The sequence below is a fragment of the Cucurbita moschata genome, unplaced genomic scaffold (assembly GCF_002738365.1).
Source record: "Cucurbita moschata cultivar Rifu unplaced genomic scaffold, Cmos_1.0 Cmo_Scf00014, whole genome shotgun sequence".
Lineage (NCBI taxonomy): Eukaryota > Viridiplantae > Streptophyta > Magnoliopsida > Cucurbitales > Cucurbitaceae > Cucurbita > Cucurbita moschata.
Genome location: NW_019268530.1, coordinates 4,604,086 through 4,615,785, shown reverse-complemented (window position 1 = coordinate 4,615,785; position 11,700 = coordinate 4,604,086). Strand labels below are relative to the sequence as shown.

Sequence of the window (11,700 nt, the reverse complement as noted above, 5' to 3'; positions counted from 1 at the left end):
TCTCCACAAAAATAAATAAAAAAGTTCCCGGGGACGAGAATGGGAATGGGAAAGGAAAAGTTGTGATAAATAAATAAAGATAAAGCGGAAATTTATAAAGAAAACACTATTTTATTTTATTTGGACGATGACTTGGATTACTTTCGAACACTTTGGATTGGAGAACCATTATAGGAGAGAAGACGCTTCATATTATATTACATTTTTTATTTTATATATGAATTTCTACATATGAAATTAATGCATGCATGGATGACGCCACCCATTTAAGCTAAAAAAAAAAATTAGGGACATACATATTAAATCAGCAAGATAATCTAAATCTTACTTTCTCTCGGGATGATTCCTTGTCACCATCCATCATCGTCTCTTGTTGCGCCTCCTCAACCTCTGACCGCTCAAGCTCCAACCACTTGCAAAGTTGGTTGATCCTAAGATGAGGAAGGATCATCTTTCTTTCTTACGCCACATGATGCCGATTATTAGTGCGAAGCTTCATCGTTCTTATCTTCAAGTATTCATTCATGTTAACTTATGATTTTTTGGTGCAATAGTTGTTGGTCAACCTTTTAGGATCAAACTGGTTTTTCGAGAGAAAACTACGAGTAATAAAATATTATGGATCTTTTATCATTTGAATGTAGGGTTTGGTCTAGGTCAAATTGGACCATACTTGTTGCGATTGCTAACGAAAACCTACTGGATAAGGAATCTTCCTGTTGTTTTTACTTTTTGAATTGTTAGACATGCATACGTTTGTATAGCTTTGTGACGTGTGATTATGATATATGATGGAAGAACATGATTTATAAATATTTTACGACCTACTTTATGCATGACTTGACACGCTTGTTACTATGTTAAAAAAGATTTTGCGGCAAAGATGGCATGTTATGTCTTTTGCGTAATTCTACTCATGACCACTTTAAAATCATTCAAGCTTGACATTAATCTTACTTTTGGAGTTATTCGAATCTCAAATAAAAGCTATGGAGTAATAAGTTCGATTGAAGCTTAAGCGAAAAGATGTTTTGAAGTATTGGAAGTTCAGGAGTCACGTCTTATCTAGTAAGTTCAATGCATATCGTTATGCTTAATTGAATGAGACCGAATTTGGGGTTAGTTGAATGCATGATGCAGACTTAAATCGAAGGTTATGGTTTTGGGTCTAGACAACTACCAATTGTGCATGAACTTGATGCTTAAGAGAGGTCATGGATGTTGTTAGGAATCACGACTCTCCACAATGGTATAATATTGTCCACTTCCAACCATCCTCTTCTTGAACAAAGTGCACTATAAGCCTCCCCTTAATCGAGGCTCAACCCCTTTCTTTGGAGCCCTCGAAAATTCTATTGACATGGTTAAGTTTAGGGCATGACTCTGATACCATGTTAGGAATCACGATTCTCCATAATAGTATGATATTGTCCCCTTTGAGTATAGGCTATTATAACTTTGCTTTGAGCTTACCAAAAGGCCTCGTACCCATGAGATACTATTCCTTATAAACTCATGATCATTCCCTAAATTAGCCAATGTGGTACTCCCTCCCAACAATCCTCAACAATCGTCTAAAGACTATAGTTTCTTATAAATATTATTACTTATAGATTCTAAAATCTAAGATTTTGAAACTATGACTTTAATATTTAAATTAAAACTACGATGCACCTTTTTTAAGCGGAAAACTAAATTATAATTTAAAATTTAATTTTTTAAATATTATGTTGATAATGAATAATATATTATATTAAAATTATATTGTAAAATGAAAATGATTAAAAAAGTTGGGTCAAAAAATAATTAAAAAATGAAAAAAAAAATTCTCATGGAAATTCGATCTTCACAAAAATAAAGAAAAAGTTGTGATAAATAAATAAAGATAAAAGCGAAAATTTATAAAGAAATCACTAATTTATTTTATTTGGTCGATGACTTGAATTACTTTCAACACTTCGGATGGAAGAGAGCTAAAAAGTTGAAAGAATTTTAGAGGGCCTTCATATTATATTACTTTTTTTATTATATTTTTTTGTTTTATGTCCGAACTTCTAGATATTAATGCATGGGTAACACCACTAATTTAAGCTAAGAAAATTCGGGACGTTACATATTAAATGAACAAGATAATCTGAATTTTACTTTCTCTCCGTATAAGTCCTTGTCACCATCCATTATCGTCTCTTGTTGTGTCTCCTCAACCTCCGACCGTTCAAGCCCCTGCAGCTCCAACCGCTTGCAAAGTTGGTTGATCCTAAGACGAGGAAGGATCATCTTTCTTCCTTGCGCCACATGATGCCAATTATTGGTGCGAAGCTTCATCGTTCTTGTCTCAAAGTATTCACTCATGTTAACTTATGATTTCTTGGTGCAGTAGTTGTTGGTCAACCTTTTTTTTTGGGTGAAAAAGAATCAAATTGGTTTTTCCTGAGTAATAAAGCTTTATGGATCTTCGGTTATTATTTGAATGTAGGGTTTGGTCTAGGTCGAATTAGACCAATAATTGTGACGATGGATAACGAAAACCTACAAGAGAAGGAATCTTCCTATTACATATAAATGATTTTGCTTTTTGAATCGTTGGACATGCATGCATTTATATAGCTTTGTGACTTGTGATTACGATGTATGATTGAAGAACATGACTTGACTTGCTTGTTACTATTGTTAAAAAAAAAATTTACGACATATATGACATGTTGTATGTTTTTTATAACTAGCTACCATGCTCACTTTAAAGAGTGATCACACAAAATTTTGTGGTAAAAATTAAACGTTCTACTTTTTGGATAATTAGCCACGATAGCTACTTTAAAGAGCAATTGCGAACGATTGAGTGGCAAAGATTACATGTCATGTCTTTTGGGTAATTAGCCACCGATGACAAAAATGATTGTTGAAAAATTTATGTCGGAATAATTAGTATCTGAATAATTAATCATTAAGGTTTCTCAATTTTGTTAGTTTCAAGTAAATGCTTCCGTATTTAAACTTGGAGCGACGAGGAAAAGTTGGGTGATACTCGGTGGATTGTTGGTGACTCTATTGATTCTCTGGTCCATGCGAGTTTCGAAAATTATCAAGAATGTGAAGCATTAAAGAGAGAGTTGAAGGCGATTTTAATGTTAAAATAAAACTCACTAATCTGTGAAGTAAATTTCACACACACTAACGATAGAATGCTCTGATACCGCTCTGTGAAAATACTACTCGCGTACTTGTGAAGATATGTCGAGAGAGGAGAGACAAATAACAATAATTTTGTTGAGGATTATTGGAAGTGAGTCCCACATTGGTTAATTTAGTGGAAAATCATAGGTTTATAACTGAGGAATACTATCCAATGAGTACTTTGAAGAAGTCCAAAGCAAGTAGACAATAGCATTTGGAGAGTCGTGATTCCTTCCAGATTAGTGTGATTTTGACACTCTCATAGTAACATCATATCGGCCTTCGATGGCAGCCGCTTGAAGAAATTAACAGGAACAGACGGAAAATTCCTCCTGAATCTCGGGTGGCGAAGAATGTACAGTCCGATCAGAATTGCCGCCACCTGAAACGGTGTAACGTACATGAAAACTGCCCACATCAACGAGTAGATGATGAACAACGCTGTGGCTCTCGGATCCCTCCACCCCAGAATCGCCTGTGCCCTTTCCACTTGTGTCGCCAAATCTCCGACCACCGCCTGCATTTTCCCGGCCACGCTCCTCAGTCGGTCGTACCTCATTCTCACCGTATCCATGTGTTTCGTCGTTGGAAAGCTGTCGAACTCTTCGTCGAGCTCGTCGGGGTGAACGTGCTCCGCCTGCGATAATCTCGTGTTCAGGTGCGGTGGATACCTCGGTCGGAACCGGTAATTCCAAATTCCGATCACGAATAGGTAGAGGAAGATGGTGGGAAGAATCAATTCGGGATAACAGACGAGAATCAAGAACAGGACATGGACTAGACAGGTCGTGTTAGGGTTTCTCCAAATGCACACATCGTTGAACCATCGGTAAATCGCTGTGGCTCCTGAGAGAAGCGACATTACGCGATTGAAATTCGCTTTGCTTCTTCTGAGACTAAACATGTGGTAATCAACGTCGAGCAGTATATACTCCACTGCCTCCCGCGGAAGCGGCGGCTCTGCTCGAGACAACCTTGCAGCCACTATGTTCATCGCTTGGAAGCGGAGCAGTTCAATGTGTCGGACTGGGATTGGTTGCAGATAGTGCATTTTGGGCAGCAATGGCTTCCCGTACAGTGTCAGCATGTTGGCCCAAGACGTGCAGGTGAATCTCAGAGCCAATTGAAGCTCGCCATGCTTTTTCAGGCCAGATGGATGAAGAACCAATAAGGGGTAAGAATGCGTATAGACTTTGTCCGTCTCTAATGTGGATAATCGAATCCTTATTTTTCCAATTCTCTGGTCTTTTGCGTCTTCTTTGCTTCCATTTGTGTGAGCGTTGTCAAAAACCCCAATTGTTATTACAGTGCAAGGATCGTAAACTTCCCATGTGTACTGCTCGTTCCAGCGCGGGGCGAGGGTGTCTAAGAGAGTTCTTGTTCGAACCCATTTGTTCCCGTACTTGGCAACGCAGTAAGCATCTGTGGTTCTTCCTTCTTTGTACTTCATTGGAAGCAAATTTCGAGCGCTTAAAATCCCTAGGTCGAGTACTCCGATGCTGTTCTTTCTGAGAATTTTGGAGGATGGTTGAAGATCACTGCTGAAATGGGTTGGTTCGTCTAGAACATGGTACCCTGAGTCGATCCAGAGACGGACATGGATCTTACTGGAGAATTTCTCCTTTTTTTTCTCTGTTTCCTCTGTTTGAGCAATGGATGGGTGGTGGAGATTGTACCAACGGGCGTCTGGGAGTTTTGTGGACTCGATTCTTTGTGGAATTTCTCTTGATGGGATGATTACTCTTCCTAGAATCTCCCCTGTTCCTCTGTCTTCAACAGTGATGATGATGAAATCTTCAAATGGGTCGGATGCTACAAACATCAGCTCCTCGTTCCAAATTGGGTTGATCACTCGCATCTGTGAAGGTCTGGTTACTTTCCCTTGATTGCAGAATTGTATTCTTACAAATGAGTCTGGAGGAGGTTTGGATTTGTCTGATGGGATGAGGTCTTGAGCTTCAATCACATGGGCTCTCAGATAATAGAGTTTAGGAGAGAAATAGACCTTTGATCTTGTGTTTGCAAGGTTGCCATGGCTGATGCTGTGCGCATCCGAATGCCAAGCATCCGGGAAAGACTCATCAGCCTGAGTACCCATCCAAACAGCAAGCATCACCTCCCCCTCGGCTTTGATCCCTTCCTTGTCCACTAATTTGTACCATTGAGGAGCCAGTGGACTATCTGGAGGAACTCTCAATGGAACCTCAGGGATATGAAAGACAACTTTCCCAACAAAATCATCCTTCACCAAATCCTTGTCTTTCACAGTCACTTCCAGTAAGTTTGCTTGCAATCTCTCTTTTGGAAAGGCAAAACTCTGTTTCCATATTGGGTTTTGGTTCTTCTCCAAGTACTTTGTAACTCCTTTGTAGTTCCCTACTTTCACTTCCACATAAGGGTCTAATCTCCCTGAAATATCCATGGCAGGGAGATCTTGAGCTTTAACCACGTTTACATACAAAAAATGCATCTGCTCCACCATGTCATAGGTGCTGATGATCTTGTCTTTTCCTCTGTAACCGGACTGCAACCTTGCTGGTAACGGCGGGCTGGTCTCCACCAATGCAAACTCTGGACTCTGCATTTGAATTGGCAAATGCTTTACTGTCATCACCGATAGACCCGTTCGAGCAAAGTCCATCCGTGTCCCCACTGGCGGTGGCCGCTTGGCTCCTATGGAGTGGAAGGTCTTGACGCCCTTGTCCTTATTAGTCGATTCATGGTCGTGAATCACATACATTCGAACCCCAATATCGCCTTTGACATTAGAGAAGAGGCCACGTTTGTCAAGTGGGTATCTCTGAAAATCAGCATCCTGTTCAGAAAGGGGCACCGACATGCCAGAGATTCTGACACGGCCGAGAAAATCCGGGCAATGGCCTGACTTCCTCTCGCTATAAACCACCACATCGATGGTCTTGTCAGGAAAAGCTTTAGGGTCGGAGATGTTGAAGAGAAGCTCCTGATTCCAGTAAGGATGGAGGTGTGTGTGTTTGGTGAGAGTCCTCTGTTTTTGGTGGTCAAAATGGACCTCAACAAAGGGGTTAGCAGAGTGGGCGTGTTTGGACAGGAGGCCAGCGGCGTGGAGGACATGGACGACGAGCTTGGCCATGATAGGGGTGGGAATCTGAAACAGAGGAGTGATGATGAAAGAAGGGAGGTAGGTAGAAGGAGGAGTAAGAGTAAAGAAGGGGAGAGATGGAAGAAGCAGCCACGATCATTTGGGATATTGGAGGATGTTGGTGTGTTTGTTGTAAAGCGAGCTGTGATTTTGATCTATGGAGAGGGTGTTGGTTGTTTATTTGGCTGATAATAAATAATGCTGGCTATTTCAAATAAACAATAAATAATAAATAATAAATAATAAATAATAAATAATAAATAATAATGTTGGGTTGATAGTTAAATTAATAAAAATATCTCTAAATTTTACTCTTCCTTTCAAATATATTCTTATAACATTTAAAAAATATCCTTTAAATCTTTCAAATTTAGCTTTAAATAAATTTTTTAAATGTTTTATTTTTAAAAAAATATTCTTAAAATGTTTTTAAAATATTCAACTTTTTATTAATTTTTTTAAAATTTTAAAATGTACTCTTATCGATAGTATATAAATGGGATGAATAGTGACATGCGAGCTTTAATTCTTTACTTTTGAAAGTTTATTAATATTTTTTAAGTTTTTTTTTTAAAATTAGAATATTAATAAAACTTTTAAAAGTTTAAGAGTATTTTCTATGTAGTATATTAATCGTTTGTATTTAAAATTAACGATAAATGTATTTTTGTAAGGGTATTATTGAAATTTTTAAAAGTTAAAAAATGGTTTTTTTTTTCTATAAAGATAAGAGGGTTAATGTTACTTTTCAAATTTTATAGATATTATTTTAACATAGTGTTAACGATAAATGTACTTTTGAACTTTTTAAAAAGTTATCATTTCTCTATCGTTTATTATATCATTTATCGTATTTTGCATGTCAATCATATCATTCATGTTACACATGTATCATATCATAATATTTCCATATTTTCAGCATATCATATCATAAATCATGAAGTAGAGTTAACTAAGTGAATTGCTAATATATACGTGTAGAAGAAGAGAAGACAAAGCAGTTTATCGAATGGTCTTCTAGGCTCATGCTAGAGCCTTAAAGGCAGTCATTAAGTTGGACATGAACACGCCCCAAAGTGAATCCATTATGAGAAACTAGAGATAATCTGGGAATAAGCAAAAATTTGTAGAGGCATCACTCGGATCCAAACAAAAGGCAATACAAAGAGGACGAGCTATGCATCTAGAGGTATAAAGTTCTTATGTGTCTAGAGGTATAAAGTTCTTCAACTTTGCTATTGTTTCTTACCCATCAAACAAGATGAACACACATGGAAGAAGAAGGAAAAAGAAAAATATTGAACCAAACTAATTATGATAAGAACTATATATATAATCATAAACATAGTTCTGCGTGGAAATACTCCCCCAACCATATGGAAATACTCCCTCGATGTAAATAGAGAAAAAAGTGTCTATTAGATAGAAGAACATGCACGTACTAAAAAGATGTATCTCAACCGAAGCGTTTTGGTCTACATAAACATATCTCTTTACTATTATCAATCTTATCAAAGACCTTAGCTTCGAAAGTTGTTGTTGGAAGCTCTGTTCCTATTTGTTTGGCATCGAAAGTGATGTAATACAAGAAACCCGACACAGCTTGTTGGTTAGCCTTCACAACTCTCACAAACTCAAAGTTTGTACCCTAGGCATAAAGAAGATTTAATAAGAGGTTAGAAAGGTTATTGATAAAAGGAAATACATATAGAATGAGAAGGTGAAGTAAAACGTCCATATATTTTCCATGTTGTACTCACTAGTAGCTTTCTCGGCACAGTCTCGAAGATTTGGTCTAGATAGACATTCCTCACATATAGGTGCAATGAGACCCATAAGAGAGGTGTTGGAAAAAGTGGATACATCAAAACCCTGTGTAGCCATACGACGATGGATATTAAGCAATAATATTTGAACGTGGACTAAAAATAAAGGGAAATTAGGAGGAGAATGGAAAAGAATAATACGTCGGACTCTCGTAGGGCTTGATAGTATAGTCTCATCTGTTCATCAGCCAAGTCGTCATCCGACTCATAAGGATCAATTGGTTTGTACGTACGAGCAGAGTAGGGAGGTGCCATTTGACGATTAACGAATGAATTACAACCGAAGGTGTCCTGAGAATCAAATAATTCCAATGAAATTTTGAATCAAAATCTGAAAATCAAAGAAAATTGAAGAAGAGAAAGAGAATGACCTCACAAGTATGATCCTTTCAGCCAGCCAAACAATTCTGATGCCGCTCCCAACACAAATTAAACTCTAACCCTAAAATTTATTTATAATGTTTTATTTCAATATTATTTACTTTTATTCATTTTATTATATTTTCTTTCTTAAATTAATTTAGTTATTTTTTATACCCATCTTTTATTATATTTTATTAAAAATGGAATAGAGATCGTTTATTATATTTTCCTTAATTTAATTTAGTTAGGATTATTAGTCGATATATATATATATATATATATATTTAAGGGTTATCTAAATTAATTCATAATCTATTATATTTTATTAAAAATTGAATAGAGATTGAACATGAACTCGCCCCCGAGTGAGACAATTAGGAACGATTTGAGGATAAGCATGTTAGAAATCATGACTCTCACAATAGTATGATATTGTCCCTTTTGAGCATAAGCTCTCGTGACTTTGCTTTGAGATTCGCCTTGAGATAGTATTCCTCACTTATAAACCCATGATCTTTCACTAAATTAACGAGACTCACTCCCAATAATCCTCAACAAAGCAAGAGTCCCGAAAACAGAAACTCACTTGAGTTGCAGACTTAAGGAGAAATCTAACTGTTTTTTTTTTTTGGATAAGCATTGCCATAAGTGTGTTCAAATAGAATAGCTTATTATACGAGTACATTATACATTCATTATATATTTATTTTAAAAAAATGATCTATATATTTTATTATATATTCATTTTAAAAAAATGATTTAGATATTTTATTATATTTTAAAAATAATGATATATAAATATTTTAAGAAAAGAGATCTTCTTCATCTAAAAAATATAATAAAAATGTTTGACTTAAATAATTAGGAATGATAAGTAATTGTAATCATTTAGAGTATTCCTATGATGCGGGTACAAGATACCCGTACCAGCTTGTTGGTTAACCTTCACACTTTTCACAAACTCAAACTTTGTACTTAAGTTATAATAAGAAGACTTTTAACGGAGTAAAAATATACATACATTTACAATGTTGTACTGACTAATAGCGTTCTCCGCACACTTTCAAAGTCTTGGTTTGAGTTAGAAATAGGTACAATAAGAGCAATAGATAAGTGTTGAAAAGGTAGGTCACATCAAAACCGTGTGTGGCATATGATATTACAAAATAATAGAATTCGAGAATAAAATGAAAGGGAATTGAAAAGAGTACATCGGTGTCTAGGCTTGATAGTATCGGTCTGTCTCTTCACTATTCATCTCACGCACACCATCTTCGTAGTATCCATCCGAACATATGACATTAGAGAATGTTCCAAAAGACATATATCATCTGGAGTATCGAATTTTAAATACTCTCGAGTGTTGGACTATGAATGTTGATTTTTTAACTGTTATTAATAAATTGATTTGTTAAAGTAATTTTTATTTTTTAATTATATGTACTATATATAAATAAAAATATTTAAATTTAATTTTTCTAAAGAATAATGATGAATTTCTATCTCATTATCTCATTTTCTTTTCGTTTATATTTTTAGCATTTTTCACTTTCGTTTATGAATATTAAATTTATATTAAAATAAATTAAAAACAAAATATATTTTCTGTTTAAAAATTAATGAAAATTTACCGCTAAGATAAAATAAATAGTTATAGATTTTAAAGTTTAATTAGATAATAAATATATTAAAGTAATAAAAAAATTTATGCTCAAGTTTTAATTTTTTCCACTCATAAAATAGTATATATTAAATAATTGTATTGGTCGATGTATAGAAAATAATTTAAATTATTAGATTTAATTCAAAGAATTATATTAGATAATAAATAAAGAAATTTAAAAAAAATAAAGCAATTAAAATTATTTTTACATTAATTAGGAAGTAATTAGCAGTGTCTCCTCCTCTCTCCTAAAAATAATTAAATAAATATAAATTAATTAAAACATTAATATATTTTTATTTTAAATAATATTGTAAATAGGTAAGAAAATATCATTATAAATATAATTATAATTTTATTAAATCTAAATAGCTGATAATAAAAAATTTAATTATAGTTAATAATAGTCCATTAATAATGATAAAGAGTGATCACGAGGTCGATGAAGAATTTTTTACGTTCAAAAGAATATTTGACTATCGGAGTTCGGTGAAAATAGTAATCTCAGTTGAACTTTTTAAATGATACTGGAAGACATAACAACGTCAATTTGACCAGCTTAAAAATATGAAAGCATACAAAGGCATTAGATCTATCCCATTCTTGGTACGGTTTTGTAACGACCCTTTTTTTTTTTTAATAAAATAAAGACGTCACTACATAATATTATAATATGTACGGAAAATCTTTAAAAATGGTGGACTAAAAAGTGGTCATAGATTTCAATGTTTGCAAAACTCATTTAAAATAAAAGTAAACATCAACTAAATAGTGAAATTAAAATAACTAACAATTTAAAATAAATGCATCCGCCCTTATCTAATATCTAATATAAAGGATACAACTTAATGAAAATGCAACTATCATGACTTTATTTCCATGGCATGTACAATGACAGTGTCATTCATACATAGCTGTCTTTAACTTACCTAAAAAAATAACACGTGGCTTCAGTATTTAAAATACTTCATGAGTGGGAGTTGAATGTGTAATACTTCTCTATATACAACCCACGCACGGGCACATGGACTTACTAGAATGACTTGTATATTACCTCTAGACCTGACCTTCTCTACACACGGTTCACACATGCACACATGGATCCACCAAGGGCTCACATACGTGCCCCTAGGCATGGTCTTTCGCTAGCATATGCTCACGTTGTTGGAGCCACAGAGAGAAAGAAGAATTTACTTATAATACAAGTCATTTATCCATTCTTTTTCTAAAGTAGTGTTTCTATGAGAATTTATATGTTTTACTTGTCATATCTTTCATATTTATTAGAAAGCTATAGGCATAGATCGGATGTATTATGTAATTTATATGGCATAGCACATGAGGGTTCATGTATCACAACATATTGTAACACGACATAACATATATGATAGCAGCAATCATAAAACATGACAGCAATTATAAAACATGACACAATAGTCGGACACGCATCATTCATACAGTAAACAAGTCATCCAACCGAGCCAACAATAAAACTACTTACATGATTGACCTACGTCGTCGGAGTCACTAATTCGACCTAACTCGGTGAAAAT

At 34.7% G+C, this 11,700-nt stretch overlaps 1 protein-coding gene across 1 annotated transcript; it reads right to left on the bottom strand.

The window, feature by feature from the left end:
- Window positions 1-3,303: 3,303 nt before the first annotated feature.
- On the bottom strand, window positions 3,304-6,527 carry LOC111452791 (FT-interacting protein 1-like). The gene has a single exon (XM_023093684.1). The coding sequence runs from the start codon at window positions 6,284-6,286 to the stop codon at window positions 3,434-3,436; it is 2,853 nt and encodes a 950-aa protein (XP_022949452.1). The 5' UTR covers window positions 6,287-6,527; the 3' UTR covers window positions 3,304-3,433.
- Between the last annotated feature and the right edge of the window lie 5,173 nt (window positions 6,528-11,700).

What these genes read in the sequence shown, in the direction of transcription:
- LOC111452791 (XM_023093684.1), bottom strand. Translation starts at nt 6,286, where the DNA reads ATGGCCAAGCTCGTCGTCCATGTCCTCCACGCCGCTGGCCTCCTGTCC.